The 21,705-nt window shown below is 44.7% G+C and overlaps 1 protein-coding gene across 2 annotated transcripts in view; it reads left to right on the forward strand.

Annotated features, from left to right (window-relative positions):
• Positions 1-21,705, forward strand: part of C1H1orf226 (chromosome 1 C1orf226 homolog) — a 359,016-nt gene that overhangs the window by 246,855 nt on the left and 90,456 nt on the right. Inside the window, exons 3-4 of one of the 2 annotated variants that reach the window (XM_012185108.5) lie at positions 3,441-3,533; positions 15,129-15,202. In XM_012185108.5, coding sequence (XP_012040498.1) covers positions 3,441-3,533; positions 15,129-15,202 — 167 coding nt within the window. The remainder of the gene's footprint in view (positions 1-3,440; positions 3,534-15,128; positions 15,203-21,705) is intronic. The other variant, XM_004002706.6, reaches the window with a different exon arrangement.

The raw sequence follows: 21,705 nt of genomic DNA on the forward strand, positions 1-21,705 counted from the left end.
CTCTCTTTAAAATCCATTTTCTGTACCCCCCAGTGAGCATAATAACACGATTGTCCAAATGAAGTATAATTGCCATATGAATAAATGGTTTTATGATAAAGATTTAAACCTTTTCAGACACTTGATTTCATTTCAGTTTCAACAGAACTGCAATTTGAGTACCTGTTCTCTGGTTGGAAAGGGTTTGAGACATCCAAACACCAGACACGTGGAGTAGGTGCAGAGTGTATCCAACCCAAGAGCCTTAGCAGCGCTCAGGTGGTGCATACTAGCAGCGATCGTGGGGCCTGGAAGCCTCTCTTGGCCCTCTTCACTTTGAAGCACTCCGGAGAGCACCCCACCAGCTGTGTAAGGAGGACACCTGTGTTGTCACTGTCACTGAGATTCCAATGCAGTCACTTGGTCATGCTTTCCCATGTTGCCACTGTGCCCACACACCGAAGAAGAGCCATCTGGAACTATGGCAGTGACCGAGTCAGAGCCTGTTTTCCAGTTCCAAAGAGAATGGTTGGTTGCATTTTGAGTTCTTAAGATCAGGGTATTAAAGACACGGCCAAGGTTGTCAAAGTACGAAGTATGGAAACGGTTTAGATTTTAGATATACAGCCAAAGAGCTGGTTGGGCGTCTCTTGCCAGCCTTGGTTTGAGGGCAGGGATATTGATTTTTAAAAAATCCCAAAGAGAATGAAACCAATAGGACCATGAACCAAACAATAAAGCAACATAGTCATATTTTTCCAGAAATGGAAGCCACTTAATGGGTGTGGTTCAGCCGGCAATAATATGCTCTCTAGAACCAGGGCAGGGAAGTGACATCGTGCCTTGCAGAGATGGTGGTTTAGTTGCTAAGTTGTGTCTGACTCTTGCAACCCCATGGACTGTAGCCTGCCAGGTTCCTCTGCCCATGGGATTTTCCAGGCACGAATACTAAAGTCGGTTGCCATTTCCTCCTGCAGGGGAATCTTCTCAACCCAGGAATCAGAGCTGGGTCTCCTGCATTGCAGGCAGATTCTTTACTGACTGAGCTACCAGGGAAGCCCTTAGTATTCGCTGCTTTGATTTGTTGCTGGAAAGAGGGAAGAAGGAAGTATGTGGACCTTGTGTGAGTGACATACTGGTTGAGAGCAAAGACGATAAAGCAGGCAGAGATTGACGCGGGCAGGTTTTGTCTGCCTCCGGGTGTTTCCTGGACTCTTAAGCCCTATCTCCCACCTGAGCTCATCAGAACACACCCCTCTGCACTCTTTCTACTGGCAGGAGCAGCTGTGATTTTAATGGTTTGTTTCCAAGGGAGGCACAGCTGAAAGATTGTGTTCATTGACAGCCTGCGAGCAGAGGTAAATAAATGCAGGTGTGGCCAGGAAATGGAGCTGGTTCACCTCTCCCAGTGGGCACAAGGCCAAAGTCAGCAGACTTATAGAGTCTCGAGCTGGCTCTCCCACCCAAAGATAATTTCAGTTCATCTAGTGCTGCACCTGAGCAGAATGCTGCAGTCGGGGGAACACCCTGCAGATTGTAGCCGTGCTTTGAGTTGCATGCAGATCACCCAGCTCTACCCTCCACCAGCTTACAGCCATTGACTTAGAGAGCAATTTGTAACATGACCAAGGCCCTCTCATAAGCCAGACTCCAGTACAGATGGCACGTCTCCCTGTCCTTTATGGTGTTCTTAATTGGCTCTGGGTTCCTGGACTCTGAAACAGGGTCTGAAGTTGATGTTTTCTTCTCTTTCTCCTATGTGTCTGCTGCCCTTCTTTCAGGATCCCTGGTAAAAAGGACAGCTGTTGACAGGATAGAGTGATTGGGAGGATAGGAGACATGGCCACCAGACTGGGGAGTGATTTATGTTGCCATCACTTAGAAACTCAGATCAGCAGTAAACCGGAACCTGCCCTGATGATGTGAAGAAAATACTTCACCTCAGTTAGCCGGGTCGTGTCCTTATCTCTAAGAAGCAGACAGCCAAGGGGCGTCAGCACTAGCTGTGCAACAGAAGAGAATGAGCTGACATTTCAGTGGAAGGGATTGAGTACAGGGTAGGAAGCTCTCATTTGAGTTCTTAAAATCAGAGTATTGAACAGCATGGCCAAGGAAAGGTTCTAGATTTCTTGTGAGATTTTCAAGGTAAGTTATGTTTTTATCATGTTAGGGTGGATTAGATTCATGTCTTTCAAAATACCAACTAGAAATAGGTTTTGGATGTACAGGCAAGGAGCTGGTACCTTACCAAGCTTGGGTGGTGGCATGGTGGGGAAGGGTCTTGAGTATAAAAGGTCCCAGAGAAGAGAGCTTATGGGTTGGAGTAGAGATTTTGGCCCTGGGTCCTGTATTATTATTTTTAAATCTCTAGTCCAAATGTTTGATTAGAGAGCTGGGCAGGTAAGTTTGCTAGGTGGTGATACCAAGATAGGGACCAGATGAAAATGGATAAATGCTGAGAATGAAGTTCAGTGAAGAAAATGTAGAGTTATATCACCATTCTGAATACCTGCACAAACTGAAGAAATGGCTGTGAATGAGAAATGTAATAGGAAAATATCTGGAGTTGAGGATGAAGGCCAGCACCCATCAGCAGTGTAGTCTGTGGCTGAAGCAGGCCTGTTCAGGATCGCAGATAGAAGTTTAGAATATAGGGCTGTGATATGATGCCCTCCCTTGTAACCATCAGTAGTCATACCCTTTTTTAGAATGCTGTCTAGAATATTTCAGGCTAGTGGGCAGGTCTGGAGACTGACCTACAGATAAGGGAATTTGGGACTTGACCTTGTAGAGAATAACTTAGATTTCATAATGATCTTTAAGAATGCCAGAGGGATGGTACAGGGAGGGAGGAGGGAGCGGGGTTCAGGATGGGGAACATGTGTATACCTGTAGCGGATTCATGTTGATGTATGGCAAAACCAATACAATATTGTAAAGTAATTAACCTCCAATTAAAATAAATAAATTTATTTAAAAAAAAAAGAATGTAAAAATCCTGATCTGAGGATGGATTCCAGCTCTTCTTAATCTTCGTTGAGGGTGGAATAGAATCTCAGCAGCATTTGGGTAGACGCAAGGAAAACTTGACTAACAATGAAAGCCACTAAATGTCAGAATGATGTATTGAGGGAAGGTTCTGGATTTCTCATGCGATTCTCAGAGTAGGCTCTGTTTTCATCTTGATAGAATAGATCAGATCCATTCCCATGGCCCAGTGTGATAGCTGAGTGTGATACCAGTGACCATTCAGAGTCCCTGTTCCAACCCAAATATCGCCAAGCCCCTGCCTGCAGACGTCCACCTGCTTTTACACCCCCTGAGGTGCTTCCTGTCCCCAGAATCTGCACCAGCCCCCTCCACCTGTCCATGGCCCTCTTTTCTAGGTTGCAGGCTCTCGGGGTCTGTGCAGATGCACTGCTCTAACTGGATTGCGCTTCTTTGTCTCTTCTCACTTGCAGTATGAGTTCAAAGCCAAGAACATCAAGAAGAAGAAGGTGAGCATTATGGTTTCAGTGGATGGAGTGAAAGTTATTCTGAAGAAGAAGAAAAAGGTAAGTGACTCTGAGCCACAAACTCTGCTGAAGAGAGACGCAGGGTAGGTGGGCGTGGGGTAGCTTTTCTTCCTAGGCTACTCTCTGGGCAGAATCCTTCCCTTATCTGGTGAGGTGGTCTGCTTTAACCAGCAACAGTGTTGAGAGGCTGCAGCTGGAGCAGAGAGAAGGCAAGGACCAAAAGGCCTGGTCGGTTGACTGGCTTAGTCCTGGTGTCCCATGAGTGACAGGTTCATCTCCTGTCATCCTTGCATTTGCCCCTTTCCCCAATTTGATACCTTTACCTTTGAGTCTTGATCTTGGGAAATGCTTTACATTGAAGTTCAGCAGGGTTCAGTGGGGGAGGAGGTGAGAGGAGCCTTCCTAAGCAGTTGTCCCATCCTAAATAGGCCCTCAAGACCCAGCGCAACTACCGCTCAGTGTGCAGGAAGGCTGGGGGGTGACCCCAATGGGAGGAACGTATTGGTCCATGTGATGGGCCGTCCTCTGAGTTGGGGAGAGCCAAGCGAGTGTATGTTGTTTAAACACTGGGCTGTTTTGTGTCAGTTTTGTGTGGTATGGGAGAATGATGTTCTGGGAAAGGCTAGATTCTGCATAATAGTCAGAGGGGAGAGTGTATGTGTTTCCAGAAAGAAATGGAAAAGGGCTTGGTTGATGGACAATGTGTGAGGAGAAGCACTTTCTCTTTCCTGTCTCTAGACTCTGCTGAGGCCTCTGTTTTATACTCATTGACATAGCAGCATTCATACTAATGTAGAGACATCTTGAGCTGCCTTTGGTTCCAAGCCTCTATTGCTCTCAGGGCTTCCTGGGTCGCTCAAATGGTAAAGAATCTGCCTGCAACGCAGGAAACCTGGGTTTGATCCCTGGGTTGGGAAGATCCCCTAGAGAAGGACATGGCAACTTACTCCAGTATTCTTGCCTGGAGAATTCCATGGACAGAGGAGCCTGGCAGGCTATAGTCCATGGAGTTACAGAGTTGGACATGACTGAGCAAGTAACTTTCAGTTTTCTCCATTGCTCTTCATTCAAATGGGACTCAAGGCAGACCCTGAGTCTGGGGGTTATGGAAGGTAAACACAAATACTAATACATAGTAGTAGGTACATAATATGTAGAGATATTAAAAGATAAATACATGGAAGGAGGAAAGTCAGGGGGTAGATGTTCAAGTTGCAGTCAACTTACCAATCCAAGGATTTAAATCTTCTCTGTCCTCCTCACAAAAGACATTCCCCAGTGTATGACTGGACTCTCCACTGATGAGGACTCTACCACTTCTTAAGGCAGCCCATTTTTTTCTCTGGACAGCTGGACATTTGCAAAGATCTCCCACATATAAAACTCAAACTCGTTCTCTTATGCTTCCTAAATATCTCCAGGGGTGGTTCTAGAAAGTGTTTTATGGCTGTGAGATTGGAAGTTTATAGGAAGAAAATAGAAGATATACTGTTTATAAAGAATTAACTCCTTAAAAATTTACAAGTAGTAGGGAATTTGTAATAGCTTATTAAATATCCCCGACTTTATAAGCTTCCATTGTGGGAACAACAGTCCCCATCGTATTCTTACCCTGGGGATCTTTTCTGCCCCTTCCCTCCACCCCACATATGTGCACACAGCAGTTAGCCATGAGATAGTCTTTAGAATATTGTCCTCTCAGGGGTTCTTGAGAAGGAGAGTTACTGGAATAAGTGAGGCCTATCAGGTCAGTGGGATCCCTGTGCCCCTGTTAAAGAAATTACAGATGATGACCAACGTGAATTGAAAAGCAGGAAAGATCCTCAAAGGAAAAATGCGCCAATGTACCCAGGCTCGTGACTCAGCCAGCAAGACTGAGCCCCAGCTTGACTTTCATCCTGTGTTGTCAGGTAGCTTTTCTCTGCCCTTCACGTGAGGGGCGACTCATGGGTTGGTGCTCTCATGGACCAACGGATAAGATGGTAGTTGTGATTTGTGGGCACGCTGCAGGCTGCAAGGTGCTTTCACGCCCATTGTCGTCCCATCTCCTCCCCAGTCCTTCGACGGAAGTCACCCGGACATCTCACTTGGTCAGCATTCGTGGCACCTCGTCCCGTCAGGGAACTCACCACGCAGACAGTTTCCTCACTGAACTGGCCCCCCACCCTCTGCTGATGTGGCAGCCTTTCGGAGTCTGAAACTCAGACTCATAGGATTTGAAATTACGGACCTTAGGATATTAACTCACACTGACAAAGCTCAAAAGAGGCCGCTGTATAAACCAGAAATCAGGTCCTTTGTTCAGTTGGAGACGTTGTACAGTGCTCCAGACCAGGCACTCATGGTAGCCTCCCGAGCACATTCTTCTGTCAGAGGCACGCCATGTGACAACACACGTTACTTGAGGGTTGCTCCAGGTCAGCTGACTGCTCCTGACAGGTGTGTTTCCTGGCCTCTGGCTCCACCGTAAACCGGATGTTCAGAGTGGACTTGCTGGGTACATGCTGCTCCTAGAGTCTGTCCCAGACTGTCCAGGCTTTGCCTTCGCGACTCTGACTTCTGTGGCTGAGTGTCTTGGCATCTCCCCGCCTCCGCACTGAACACGCACTCCTGCCTCAGGTAATCTGTTTACCTGCAGCTAGGGTGCATTTCCGGGCCTGCTGTCCTGGGGCCTATTCTGTACCTTTCAGGTAACTTAGTATATGTCCAAGCTGATCCGTATGGGGTGACTTTGTGGTTCTGCCCTTAGAGGACAATCTCGTTTCCCACCTCACCTGTCCCTTGTGTATCATGGACCAGACGTGGCGCCATGCTTATCCCACATGTGAAGAAACAGAGGCTAGAGAGTCTAAGCTTTATGCCCGAGATGACACGCCATGCAAGGGCAACTGTGTGAGGCAGAGTCGCCTGGCAGAGAAGCCAGCCTCCTTCCACCGAGTACACGAAAACCGAGCTGGAGAAGTGTCTTGGAGTCCCTGGGACCTGGTGACTCACTTTGAAACTCTCTCCCCGGTAACCTCTAGTGTGGGCTCCTGCTCCAGCGGCCCAGAATAGGTGGCCCAACAGGTCTTTCCTCAACATGATTCTTCTGATGCCAGGCCTGGGAAAGGGGGGCCCCTCCCATCTCATTTTCTCCACCCCCGCCCGGCGGTGTCCCTTTCAGGCCGTGGTTGTGATTTGGATAAGGGCGTTAATCACAGGGTTCATTTTACACTGGTTCTGACAGATGAATGCACATTAATAGCAATCAGCCTTTTTTGTCATCTTATTCCCATGTGACTGTCCTCTGGTATGTGAGTATGCTGACACCGTGTGTGTGTGTGTGTGTGTGTGTGTTTCTCTCTGTCTCTGTTTGTAGAATAGAGAGGGGCCAAGTGTAGACGTGCCCCGCTTCTCTCCAAGGAAGTGGAACAGTCAGCATATTTCAGTGCTAAGGACTGGAGCTCTTGCCAGGTAGCTGTAAGTGTGGAAGAGTCGTGGCTGATATTCTGCCGTAGGCACCGTGTGGTGTGCCCTCACTGTTCGTGTGCTGTACTAGTCAATAAAAATGTTGCAGTGGTCCCCTCCTCCTCCTAAGAGCATGTTGCTTTTTACTAGGTCAGTGTAGCATGTTGGAAGGAGCCCTCAGCTGAGAGGAAAAGACCTAGGTTCTAGTCCCAATTCTTACCTTCCTGGCTGGGTGGTTCTAAGCAAGTCATTTTAAATGAGTTGGATTAGGCAATCACTTTAACCTTGTCAGCTCAGTTACTCTGTACCAACTCTGGAATGATGCATTTAGGGGCATGTGTGTGTATGTATAGGTCACCTATGCTTCTTCAGGCTTTTGAAAACCTTTTGTGCTACAAAGAAAGCAGATCCCAGAGACCAAATAGGTTTGTGTAGAAAGTTTCTGTCTCCTGAACTTCCAGGGCAGGATGGGAACCTCAGAGGTCAAGAACTTCCCCAAGCAGCTTCCAAGCTGCTGCTCTGTCCATAGCCTGTCCAAGACTGTTGAATGATGGTATGGCTCCTGGCTGGGGGAAAAGAGTGTTTACTGGGACTCCCTGCTCTGCAGAGAGTGTTTAAGATCAGGGCCATCTCTGTAAGCTCAGCACTTACTTGGATGCCTGGTGCGTGTAGTGTGTTTCCAGTGATCGTGGCTGTTGGCTAGTTGGGTGAGTGATTATGATTTGTGTATGAGGGTGTCATTAAATCGGGAAGAATTGAGTACTTAGCAATTGGATCAAATGAAGTCTTATTTGCTACTCTTGGCTGTCACATTCTTCTCCCTCTTTCTCATTCCATCAGTCGTCCCATTTGAAAAAAACGTGGATAAGAGCCTCCCTAAGCATAGAGAGGCCTCAGTGGATAGTGCTAACTTCGTTATATTAAAAGCAGGACTTCTTCAGTGACTCTGATCATCAGGTGCTTTATTCTAATACAGGCAGTAGCCAAATATATTGGGATCATCTCTTATTGTGATGTGAAGAGAAATGAAAACATCTTTTTGGTTACATTAATGTGCCTAAAATGCTGTTGTCCTTAACTGGCACCAGCGGATAATGAATCTCAAGTTCTCCTGTGACTCTTGGGTTGTATTTGTGCTGTAAACCCAGCTACAAAGATAATTGGCTTTGCTTTGTTGTTTCTCAGTCAGTACATTATCTTCAACTCCCAGCAAGGCCCAAATAATGATCTTTTAAATAATGATCATAATAAATAATGATTATTTATTATAGTACTGGCGTCACAGTACAGCACCATTGGCTAGGGAATGGACTTCTGAATAAGGAAGATTAGTCTTGAACTTCATCCAAAGGATTTTTCTACAAAAGGACTAAAGGGCCTCTGTTTCCTGTGTGTGTGTTTTTTTTTTTTTTAATACACACCAATAAGTGTATTGGACTCCCCTAAAGCATTGTTTTAGAAAGGCTCTGCTGTTCTCATTAACAGATATTTACTGTGTTTAAAGGAACTGGGTAGGACCCTTTCCTGCAAAATTAGCTACATGCACACATTGGTCTATCACAGCTCCTATGGCATTGCATTTTAGTTATTTGTGTCTTTCCCCCATAGGCTCTGAGCCATTAAGGGCAAGGGCCATGTGTTCTCTCTGGTTCTGTTTTATCTGTTTGGGAAGGCAGAAGACCAGTGGGAGCCATCTGATTGTTATTACACACTAAGATGATAACAAGTACATCTAACAATAATAGCTAACACTGAAATTCAGCCCCTGCCATTTGCTAGGCTTTGTTTGATGCAGTATATACTAACTAGATCTGCACAGCCATCCTGTGAGGTAGGTATCACTTTTAGGTTTGGTTTGCAAAAGAAGATTGAGCGACTTGCCCAAGACCTCAAGTCCCAACAGTGGTGAAGTTGGGGTTTGAACCAGGTCTGTCTTGTTCAGATCCCAAGTGGGTTCTTCCTGCCATCATGTTGCTGTGTGTGAACTAATCTCCTCAGACTCCTTTAGAGAAAAACTGCTCTATAGGAGATGCCTAATTAATTAATCCAGAGTCTTTGACTTCTAACCTGTACCCTGTTACTGGGATACCACATCGCAAGGAAACTAGTTTCCGGCTTCAAGAGTACTGTTCATTCCTATGAAAACACACAGCTTAGAATTATAGAACCAGAATTTGGGAGAACGATCTTTAAAAGTCTGATCCCCCAACAGAGGACAGGAGAAGCCCAGAAATGGTCCTGAGGTCACCCGGGCAGTCACAGAGCCGGGACTAAACCGAATCCAGTCTTCTTTCTACCATGTTTTTCGCTAGTTTTAACACAGGCATGTTAGGAGTTTTGTGCATCGTGTGAGAGCTTATTAGTGCCTCAGTTTTGAATTGTGTTTTCTGTATCTGTATGGGTTATACTTTAAGATGGGTGGTGGCTGTGTTTTCAGACTATCCCATTCTGCCTGGAGGTGTGGGGAGCTTGCCAAGCTGAGTTACTGTGGCCTTTGCAAGGTGCTGTGTTTTTTTTTTTTTTTCAATTGTTTAAGAAGTCACCATTGCTTTCAAGAACATTAATAAGGTTTTGTGGTGTGCTTCCTGATAATTTCCAGTAGGATAGGAAATAAATGGAAGTACAGAGTTTTCCTCTATTCTGGGTTCCTAGGGAAGGCCTCCAGAGATGCCATATCCATTTCTGGGTTCCATATCCTTGACTCTGTTTTCTGTTCTTGGCACTGTTCCAGGCAGACTACCTCTGAACCAGGCTTCCATCCCTGTCAGGAAATTTTGGAATTTCAGGATGGCTGTAACTTTTCATGGAGGACTGGATATTTACACTCATTAGATAAAGGAAAGAGAAGAATCTGTAGTTAAGGATGTGCTTGCCTCATTTAGGGTCTTATAAAAACATGCACTGCAAGCCTGTTACCCTTTCTCTCTGTTGAAAGTGAAAAGCTTCCTGACAGTGGAGAGTGAAAACCTTTGGTTCTGTCACTTGGAGTAGCAAAGAGACGTGGGATCTAGAGGTAAATAAGTTGGGCTTTAATTGCCACTGAACTAGGTGGCCTTGCTGGGGAGTAAGTTATCTTCCTGAGCCTCATTGTCTTGAAAGTGGAGGTCAATTTTGATAGTATAAGAGAAGCAGTATATAAAGTTCTTAAGTGGAAGAAAATATTTTCTTCCGAATCACCTGGGAAATTTCCGGTAAGAATGAAGAAAATGAAGCGGCTAAATATGACTTTCCTGTATCTTTCCTTTTTTACTTTCTCACTTTGTGTTATTCTAGGTCCTCCAACAATTAAATGCCAAGACAGGATTAAATGCCCGTGGGAGAAAGTGTGGAGGCAAGGCTGGCATAGCTGTCAGGCTTCAGTGTGGGTCTGACTCCAAGTGAAGGAGAGCGGAAGGAAGGAAGACAGGCTGGGTGAAAGTGTCTTAGGCTCCAGTGTGGTCCGAGGAAGGCTTGGCAGGGCTGCCAGGGAGTTCTGATTGTCTGTCAGGGGGATCCCTGTGTCTCCGAGGACGGGCCTTCTCAGAATCCCCGCACGCTGATCATTGTCTGGGAGTGGGGCCCCTGCGTGTACGTAATGATGGATTTCGAATGCAGCATCTGGGGGCCCTGGGTTAGTTACACTTCCTGTAATTAGAGGTCTGTGGGGCACGTTTGTGTGACACAATCTTCCTTTCTCTACAAAATTTTTATTAGCCAGTATGTGAAGCAGAACCTTCCTTCAAGTTAAGCTGCTCTCTCTATCTCATGACTTTTTAATTACCTTGCAGTGTGGAATACATTTTTTAAAAAGAAGAAAAGTAGGGAAGGGGAGACTGCTAGGGTGGGGAAAGGCATAGAGAGGGATGGGCTAATAAATTAAATCAGAGTTCTCTTAAAAGGCTCAGCAGTGCCACAGTGTCCTTTGTAGGTACAGAGGGGACAAAGAGTAAGAGAGAGGAGTTATACCCCAATTCTGAATGTGTGGCAAAATGCTGGACAGCTGCCCCTAGGGTATCAGTATGCCCCACTAGGTATGCTTTGCCCACTCGCATTTTTATCCCTGTTTCTTTATACTTATGGAGCTAGTGAGGAGGTAGATCTTGTCCCCCTGGGCCTTGCTCATTGGCCTCAGCGATGTTACTGCTTGAGCTCCCAGTGGTACCAGTAAGGCCCTGCAGAGCCTGGACTTCAGGTTGAAGGAGCCGGAAGACCAGCCTTGCTCAGTCCTGCCGGCCCTCCCAGGGCTGTTTGCAGGGTGCTCTTTTCTTCCAAAGTATTCGGAGGTGCCACGGGCTCTAGAGCAGCGTCCCCCGCCGTCCCCCTGTCTCTTCTCTTCCGTCCTCCACCTCCTTTTCCACTCCCGTTTCAACGTGAAATGTCTTCATCTCCTGGCATATTTTGGAGACCACAGCTCATTGAGGACAGAGAGTAGCAAAACTGAAAATTTCCTCCCAAAGCTACCAGAACTCAAAGCCCTTAATTCCAAGCACTAAAAAAGCAGTGGTTTCAGGTATAATTTGGAGCTCTGAGTTTTCTGAGCACAGTTAAACTGAATTTGGCTCTAGTTATTATTCAATAATGTATCTCTCTTCCACAGTTGAAGCCAAATTTGATTTATAATCCCATAAAGGTAGGTCATTAGCTTTTCTTTCTCTCTTTAAAAACAAATTTTTCCTGAAATTTTTTTCCTTAGAAGACTATTAGAAAAGTGAGAGAGAAGGTTGATCTCTTTGTGTGTGTGTGTGTGTTTTTTTCTCTATAATATTTAGAAAATAGAGGAGATGTTTAAAACAAGTTCAGAGCAAAAAGAAGAATCAGTCCCTCTGATTTAAGCTATTCAGATAATACATTGATTCTGAATTGTACCAGAGCACCCTTACTGGTCAAAAACTCAGGAGAACTTGAGTCTAATCCTGAGTGGCTATTAACTATGGAGACACCTTGCTCAAGAAACTGCACTGCTCTGGGTCTTATTTGAAAGATGATGGAATAGGAAGGATATACGATGTGTGGGCAGGAGTAGAGAGCCTTTAGTTCTCAAGGTGTTGGAACATCATCCAGACATTGAGGAGACAGGGTTAAAATGCTCCAACCATATTTGCCTCAGGTTCTTTGAATAACTGAAACATTGTTGAGTCCTGTCTATGCTCCAGACCCTTTGAGTTATTTTGATAATTTCTTTATCCCTTCATAGATTGAATGGATTCATGCAAGGATTGCTGTAGTTGTTTAGTTGCTCAGTCGTGTCTGACTCTTTGCGATCTCATGAAACTGCAGCACGCCAGGCTTCCCCGTCCTTCACCATCTCCCGGAGCTGGCTCAAACTCATGTTCACTGAGTCAGTGATGCCGTCCAACCATCTCATCCTCTGTGGTCCCCTTCTCAAGGACTACTACAAGTAATGCAAGGATTATTACAAGACCTTTAAGGGGAAATATAATGGGATTTTATGACTTTTACTTAAGTGGATTTTAATGGAATTTTCAGAAAAAGAAAATTAGCAAGTGAAAAGATGTTTGTTTATTTTGGGGCCAGGATTTTCTATACGGATACTCATATCACTTTAGAAAGGAGAGTATTTTCTGCCTGCTGTGGCCCCTTCTGATATTCCTCAATAAAATAACATAAGGTTCCCTGGGAGTTGGGAGTCCTGGGAATCCTTCTCTTCAGATCTTCCAGAGAAAGAAAAATATTTATTCCGTATTATTTGCCTCATTAGTCTTTCCTTTTGATGAAAGGGTTAGTTGCATTCCTTAGACTTGCAAGGAAGAGTCTTGCCCAGATCACCTTCAGCAGAGGCTTATAGTAGGCTAGGAGGAAATGTGGGCTGGTACATGATGCTTCCATTTCCTCAGGGGTGCAGTCCTGAGAGGAAAGATATACACCTACCATTACTGGGGGCTCCGTCTAGGCTCCATCTAGGATCTGATAGTCTAAGGAGAGGATTTGATTGGGTGGAACTGGGTCTTCTCAGGCTTCCCAGGTGGCATTAGTGGTAAAGAAACCAGTGCAGGAGATGCAAGAGACGCAGGTTTGATCTCTGGGTCGGGAAGATTCCCCTGGAGGAGGCCATGGCAGCCCACTCCAGTATTCTTGCCTGGAGAATCCTTTGACAGAGGATCCTGGCAGGCTGCAGTCTGTGGCATAGTAGAGAGTCGGAAACAGCTAAAGAGACTTCGCGTGCACACACGAGTCTTCTTGGCCTCGGAGCTCAAGGGCTGGGCAGCTCTGGCCAGCCCCTCTGTGACACTTGGCCTTGCTCGTGTGCAGGCAGCTGCTGATTCTGAGCCCCATCAGTCATGGCTGGTTAGCAAGGCCAGTTCATCAGTTGCACAGAGCGTAAGCCAAGTCACCCACACTCAGAAAGAACCCTCTTTGAGGTTACTTTCTTCTGAGAGGGGCAGTGGGTGTGGCAGCTTCTCGGACCTTTATGGGCTTTTTGGTGCTTTGAGTTATTAACTCTTCTGTTAACTTTGAAAAATTACAACAGAGTAGCAAGGACGTAATGAGCAGACTTTCCTGATAGTGAGCACACTGAAGCTGGATTCCCTCAGGAGCAGAGCAGCCTCACTTGTTAGCCCACCCAGTATTCAATTCACAGTGGCTGTTTATTGAGTAACATCAGGAATGGGCCCTGGCCAGGAACAGTGTAATGGGATCCCCATCAGCTAGCTGTCTTTAGAATGTCAAGAGACTCTCCTGTGCCAAGCCCAAGACTCCAGAGGAAGTATGCTGAGATTCTCTCCTATTAGGGATTTCACTTTATACCTTTTCTTTGGTGTCGAAGAATGGCTGTCAACCCTAGGGTCACGTCACAATCACCTGGAATGTTTGTTAAAGCTGAAGATTACTGGCCTCACACAAGCTCACACCCATTGTTGTAGGAATGACTCCGAAGAGTTGGAGCCCTGGCATCTGGAGCTTTGTAAAAACACACAAACCAGACTTCCACTTTTCAGATGGGTGCATTTTTCTCTATTCTTCCTGCTAAAGGACAGCTGAAAACTCTGACCATTATCTGTAAAACAAACGTAAGATTTTGAAAGGTGGAAAAAAGGCAGCCTGGCTGGGGACGCAAGGAAGGAAACAGTTGTGAGTTCCCTGAGGTTAGTTTTCATCTCGTAAATCCCAGACTCAGAGTCAAAAGAAGCCTGCCACCCAGCTATGACACTGGAATCAGACATAGAACCCCAACAAAGCCTGCTTTCTCTCATACCCAAGGAGGAGGGAAGGGGAGGCATAGCAAGGCAGAAAACTTCCAGCCAGAAAGCATGGAAAAGCTCCCCCTACCCCTGGCCCCCAGACTGAATGGCAGCCTAGACTCTCCCCTTGCCAGGAGTAACAAGGGACTCCAGACTCCCCCGCTGGGAAGAGTGTGGGACTTCAGCCTTGCGAGCTGGTAGTGAGCCCCCTCCCCATCTTCTCTTCCCTGGGGAGCTGAGAGTGTTCCTCCCAGGAGTCCTGAACACACTGCCCCGACAGAGTCCAGTGAAGGTGGAGCAGAATTCTCTGTCCCTGCACTGCAGGTGTGCCTGAGGGCTTGAGATGGCTGCTTCCCCCGACGTGGCGGAGTGCCACTGACTTCATCAAGCGTCTGGGGTTCCAGTATTGCCCTAGAATCCTCTCCCCACTACCATCCTCTGTCCCCGTTCCTGTCCGCTTCCCCAGCTGCTTAGGGGTCCATCTCCTTTGAGTTCACAGTAGGTTAGGCTCATAGCCAGGTGAATATCCTATTTTGGGTTACTATAAATGTACTAGTTAGCTTGCCAGGCTTGTGTTCAGCCCTTTCCTCTGCTCCTGAAGGGAGGGAGGCTGGGGTCCGCGTTGCACATGGATTTGACAGCATCATTCAGTCCCTGTGGCAGCCCCTCTCTTGTTCTCCCTGCTTCTCCTGCTCCACTGGAATGATGTATGATCTTTTTTCCTGGTTACTTCTCCACAAAAGTATGATTTAGACTGTGGTCCCCTGAGACCCTTTGGCTCCTGCCTACTCTCAGTACCCTTGAGAGACACTCTCCTAAAGTGCTTGAAGGAGACACATCCGACCCGATACTTGACATTTTCCACTTGTCCATTTGGAGCAATCCACTCCAGGCCTCTTAGAGGGAACAAGGCCAGAAGCAAATGCATGTGTTTGCATAAGCGTTAGCAGCTCAGTGTGTGCCCTGGTTCTGTAGCTGAGGACAAGCCTAACTTATTCATTTACAGCTTCTTTTATTGCAGAAAAAGGAGTGGACGTGGGATGAGAGCAAGATGCTGGTGATGCAGGATCCTATCTACAGGTAAGCGCCCAGTCTCCAGGGCCCACCGGCCACCTGTTGGAGCCATCTGTCGGCGCGGTACGTCCAGACAAAGAAAAATAAATTTCTCCTTCCCCCTCCAGAGATCTGTTGTTTCTGTAGATGTAAGTTCAAGAAGCAAATCTGCCATATCTTTTAGAGAGGAAAATTCTTCTCATAATTGTGCTAGGGGAACTATGAAGGGTTTCTGCTTGACGTTTAATCCAACTGTTTTAGTTGTAACTGGAGACCTTTTCATTTTGTATCAGTTATATTTTAACTGAAATTTCATGATTGTATGTATGTTGATCAAAATGAGAGAAGTGGGTTTTTCCATTAGCCTATGCTTATAATTTCCCACAGTTAATCTGCTCTGCCGTTCTGCCCCTTCAGAAACTGAGCATGGATAAGGGGGTTGTGTTCATCTGGGGCAGCAGAAAGTCACAAACAGAGTCCATAGAAATTGCTTTCACGGTGAGACCGGTGTTCCTACAGAGATTAGATGATTGCCGTCCGTGTGTGCCCCAGGCAGAGGAGTGCCTGGTGGTGATACGTACACACAGCCGGGGCCCTGCTGGGACCCACACAGGCTCTCAGTTCATCTGTGTCATTATTCTGTCCTGGGTCTCTGCCGACCAAGCCCTATCCCCCTCTTCCTCCTTCCTGTTTTTTCCCACTGGGGAAAGGGTATTAGCTATTCCTTTGGGATTTGGGGGTTCTAGATTTAAGTTCTGATTTTATCTCCTCTCAATTACTTGCCTTGGTTGACAAGGTGAATTAAGGTTGGAACTCACCTGAGAAGTCAGCATTTATGGTGGCCTTGCCATCTAGATTAAAGAGTAGATAACTGTGAAATGGAGTTTCCATTCATTCAGACAAATATGCCCATTTAGAACACTTATCCTGGGTACTGTGCTAGGTAACTTAGCAAATGACTAAAACAAGTCCCTTGTTCTTAGGAACAAGAAGTTTACTGAAGTAGGGAAATGGATGGAGAAGGCGATGGCACCCCACTCTAGTACTCTTGCCTGGAAAATCCCATGGACAGAGGAGCCTGGTAGGCTGCGGTCCATGGGGTCGCGAAGAGCTGGACACGACTGAGCAACTTCCCTTTCACTTTTCACTTTCATGCATTGGAGAAGGAAATGGCAACCCACTCCAGTCTTGCCTGGAGAACCCAGGGACGGGGGAGCCTGGTGGGCTGCCGTCTATGGGGTCGCACAGAGTCAGACATGACTGAAGTGACTTAGCAGCAGCAGCAGGGAAATGGAATCCTGAACAAATCATTGTAGTACAAGACAGTGTGTCTGACAAAATGAATTTCATTCTCTGTGTTTCTTTTGTACTTGTGTTTGTTGAAATAATTGTTATGTGTTACTGCCACTTAAAAATGTATCTTTTACCGCTAGACTATGAGGCTCTTATCAGTGAAGAGCTGTGTTCAACTCACTTTCGTATTTCTAGCACTAAGCCTGTGTCTGTTCTCTATGAGGCATTTAGTAAATGTGTGATGGGTAGATGGATAAATGTATTGAATTAATAATCCAAAAATTAAGTGTTAAGGTGATTCACAGGAGGGAATGATCACTTTCTACTTAAATGATAAGGAAAGGCTGCTTCAGGAAACATGTTGCATCAGAATGGGGCTTGAAGGATGTGAATGGACAAACCTTGTCATTTGCACCTTGTGAAAGGAAGTTTCTTGGGTTTTACTTTTTACAGTGGCATTATATACATATAAAAGTGACCTCTGTGTGGGTGCTGGGCATGAACTTTAATCTTGCCTTTTCCTGGTTTGAAAGAAGAAACTTTCCCCAAAGTTTCATATCCCAAACAAGCTGTTGCTTTTTTTTTTTTTTTGCTTTTATTTATTCTTATAGCAGCTTTATTGAGGTATAGTTGACATACAGACACTGAGCATATTTAACATGAATAGTTGGGTAAATTCTCTCACATTACATTTGACTTCTAGAACTGTCACCTCAGCCGAGACACTAAGCATATATCCTCCCAAAGTCTCCTTGTCCCATATTGTATCCTTTCCCTTTCATCCCTCCCTGCCCTGTCTCCCTTCCTCCTTCCCCAAAAGTCTCCAGGCAGCTACTCATCTCCCTTCTGTCATTGGAGATGAGTTTGTGCTCTCTTGAGTTTTGTATAAATAGAGTAAAAAGTACATAGTACACAGTAGTACAGTGTACCCCTGCTTTCTCTCGGTCTGGCTCCTTCCGTTTAATCTAATTATTGTAAGATGAATTCCTTGCCGCGGCATATATCAATAGCTTATCCCTTTTTATTAGTTGTTGCCCATTGTATGGGCTTCCCAGGTGGCGCTGGTGGTAAAGAATCCACCTGCCAGTGCAGGAAACATGAGAGATGCAGGTTTGATTCCTGGGTCGGGAGGATCTCCCAGAGTAGGAAATGGTAGCCCACTCCAGTATCTTTGCCTGAAAATTTTCACGGGCAGAGGAACCTGGGTGGCTGTAGTCCGTGAGGCCGCAAAGAGTCGGATACAACTGGGCACATGGAGTGCTTCCCAATGTATCGCACCGTTTACTTAGCCATTCACATTTAATGGGCATTTCCGTGATTTCCAGTTTTTGACTGTTACTGTGAAAACTTCTACAACTGTTGATATACAGCCTTTTGGTAGATACATGTTTTTAATCTTTCTTGGGTGTATACCCAGGAGTAGAATGATTATTTGTTAGGTGTATGCTGAGCTTCTTTTTAAAGTGAATTTTAAGTGATTATCTCTTTGGTTAGTGAATCTCAGAGTGACTTAATGTGTGTGTCTTTATTTTGGCTGTACCATTCTTTATTTTTATTTATTTACTAGCTGTGTTGTAGCGGCATGCAGGATCTTAGTTGCTGCTGCTGCTAAGTCACTTCAGTTGTGTCCGACTCTGTGTGACCCCATAGACGGCAGCCCACCAGGCTCCCCCGTCCCTGGGATTCTCCAGGCAAGAACACTGGAGTGGGGTGCCATTTCCTTCTCCAATGCATGAAGGTGAAAAGTGAAAGCTCAGTTGCTCAGTCGTGTCTGACTCTTCGTGGCCCCATGGACTGACTGTAGCCTACCAGGCTCCTCTGTCCATGGGATTTTCCAGGCAAGAGTACTGGAGTGGGGTGCCATCGCCTTCTTCAGGATCTTAGTTCCCCTACCAGAAATAGAACCTGCGCCCCCCCACCCCCCGCCCCGCAGTGGAAGCATAGAGTCTTAACCACTGCACTGCCAGAGAAGTCCCTGTTGAACTTTTTATGAAACCGCCAAACTTTTTTCTAAAGCGATTATACCACTAGTTCTTCACATCCCTGCCAGCATCTGGCGTCATCAGTCTTTTTAGCCCTGCATATGGGCATAATGTAGTATCTCATTGTGGCTTTAATTTGCGTCTTCCTAGTGAGTAACAATGTTGAGCATCTTTGCATCACATGTGCCATTTATATATCTTTTGTGAAGCATCTGTTCCAGTCTCTTAGCCCATTTTTAATTTAGGTGTTTTGCTTTCTTTTTTTGAATTTTGAGGGTTCCTGATAAATTTTGGATACATGTCCTTTATCAGATATATGATTTGCAAATATTCAAGTCTGGGTTGTCTTTATGTCAGTAGTGTCTTTTGAAGAAGTTCATATAATATCATTTGTGCTTTTGGTGTCATATCTAAAAAATCTTTGCTTACTCAAGGTCACAAAGATTTTCTTCTGTGTTCTCTTCTGGAAGCGTTATAATTTTAGACTTTATGTTTAGGTATATGATCTATTTTGAATCAATTTTTATATGATGTGAGGAATATATCAAAAGTAATTTGGGGGCAGTTTTGTTTTTGCTCTGCAAATGAATGTCCAGTTGTTCCAGGCTCATTTGTTGAAAAGATTGTTCTTTCTCCACTGAAGTACCTTTGTTGAAAATCAGTTATCCATATCTGTGTGGTTTATTTCAGAACTCTTTAATCTGTCCCGTTTATCTAATTGTCTGTCTTGATACCAGTACCATAGCGTCTTGATTGCTGTAGCTTAACAATCATTGAACTCAGATAGACTTAGTCTTCCAACTTTGTTCTTTTTCAAAGATTTCTTCCCAATTAGTATTAGTATGGTATATCTTTTTCCATTCATTTTTTAAGAAGAAAAATGGGTTTTGGTGGGGAGTAGAAGACATCAAAGAAATCTTAAAGTGAATTTTTCTTTGGCCAAACCCCACCTTAAAAAAAAAAACAAAAACCAAAAAACCTTCCATACAGCAGACTTTTTGGTTGTAGATGTCTTGTGGATATCTTGCTGATGTATCAAAATTGAACAGCCTGTGTTTATGAACAAAAGAATGAAGTTTTCTTAATGCTTTCCCAGTTTCCTAGTTACTTTTCCCCCCTCCTATGTTTTTTTCCCTCATGTATTAAATTGTATTTTAGTTTCTACATGTGTTTTTGTATCTATGTGCTGTGGGTAGATGAAAGAGGACATTTTTCTAAACTGTGTGTGTACCCTTTTGTCATCAATAGTAACATATATTATCATGATAATATATAGTAACGTTTACAAATGAGCTTTTTCTTGGGTATAATTATTTTCCTGCCTGTAAGGAACCACTCTAGTTGGATTCAGTAGCATTGTTGAGGAATACATAATTTCTATGCCTTTGATTACCGTAGCGTTCATGTTAGGAAAACTCCTTTATGGTAAAAATGTACTCTTCCTAAAGAAATGACTTTGCAGTAATGAAAAGTAATAATGAAGTAATGAAGTTTTTGTTTTTTATCAAGTCAGAGTTTCAGTTTAAATTTTTTGCATCCCTCACACAGAATAATAGAATCATTTTTAAGATTGTGATGAAATATATATATGTGTATATATATGCATGTGTGTGTATATATATAAACAGAAAGTTTGCCATTCTGTCCGCTTTTAAGTATACAAAAGAGTGGCCTTCCTTACATTGACTGTGTCGTGCAATCAGCAGTGCTATCTGCTTCCAAGATGTTCTCATAACTCTAAACTTTGCATCCATTATGTACAAACTCCCTCTCCCTCTCCTTGAACCCCATGTAACTTTTACAGTCATGAGCTTTAAGAGGTTAAAGTACTGTGGTGAGCATCTGGTTCATTTCCCCTCCATTACAGGATGCCTCTATTTCTCTAAAGTGTTTGCTGTTATGGCATTCTTAATTCAGTGAAGGCAAATGTCTTTGTTTACGTAATTTTTGTCCATTTATCCTAGCTCTCCTCTCTGGAGCCACACATATATTGATCTTATTTCCCTAAAGTTTCTGAAGCCATTCTTCATTATATTTTTTCTAGACTTCCTAATTTCAAAACATCATATTTCTTCATAAAAATATGTTGGAATTTAATATAATGTTCCAGATGCTGTCTTAGTGTAAATTTAGAGACACGGTTTTATCCTCATGATATAGAGTTTTGCATTTGTTTTTTAAGAATTAGATCATAACATGTTTTATTCATGTGTTAAACAAACTGTTAAGTCGTACATTGTGGTGGATTTAATTGTTCAGAATCCTTAGGATATTCACAGTAATTGCTTTCAATCAAGATTTTTTTACCCTTTCTTTATTTCTGTAGTTTTCTGCTTTGTTTTTTAGCCTAAGTACATAATTTTACATACACTATTGTTAAATTAGATGCATTTCATTTGAACGTGTTATTCAGAACTTTTGGATACTTGTGAATCCTGGAAGCAGATAACTATGACTGTTATGGCATGAAGGATTTGTTATAGGATTTAGGGTCAGGAAGATCCCCTGGAAAAGGAAATGGCAACCTACTCCAGTCTTCTTGCCTGGAGAATCCATGGACAGAGGAGCCTTGCGGGCTACAGTCCTTAGGGTCTCAAAGAGTTAGACACGACTGAGCAACTAACATTCTAGACCTATACAATAATGGCAGGAGCCAGGAAGTAAAAGGTCCAAAAAAGACCAAGGAGGTCATGAGCCAGTCCTGGTGTGGGTTAGAAGTCAGAGCATGCAGGATGCTAGGTGCTTTCATGTGCTAGAGTGGAATCGTGACGGGGACAGGCACGGATGTCTGTGGGGGGCTGTTGACCCTTGATGGCTGCTGCCTTTGAGTTTGCAGTTGCAGCTTCTGATGGCAGTCCTCGGTTCACTGTGATTCTGCAGGGCTGATAGTTCTGAAGGACAGCCAGGTACGGGGCACCGAAGAGTGAGGGCAAATTACAGCTCACTAGTACCTCCATGTTCATCCTTTCCTGCCTCGAATGAATAATGACCTTCAGAGCATTATTGCTACTTCATCTCAGCCTCCTGCTGCTACTGCTGCTAAGTCGCTTCAGTCGTGTCCGACTCTGTGTGACCCCACAGACGGCAGCCCACCAGGCTCTGCCGTCCCTGGGATTCTCCAGGCGAGAACACTGGAGTGGGTTGCCATTTCCTTCTCTAATGCAGGAAAGTGAAAAGTGAAAGTGAAGTCACTGAATCGTGTGCAAATCTCAGCGACCCCATGGACTGCAGCCTACCAGGCTCCTCCATCCATGG

The sequence above is a fragment of the Ovis aries genome, chromosome 1 (genome assembly GCF_016772045.2).
Source record: "Ovis aries strain OAR_USU_Benz2616 breed Rambouillet chromosome 1, ARS-UI_Ramb_v3.0, whole genome shotgun sequence".
NCBI classification, from domain to species: domain Eukaryota; kingdom Metazoa; phylum Chordata; class Mammalia; order Artiodactyla; family Bovidae; genus Ovis; species Ovis aries.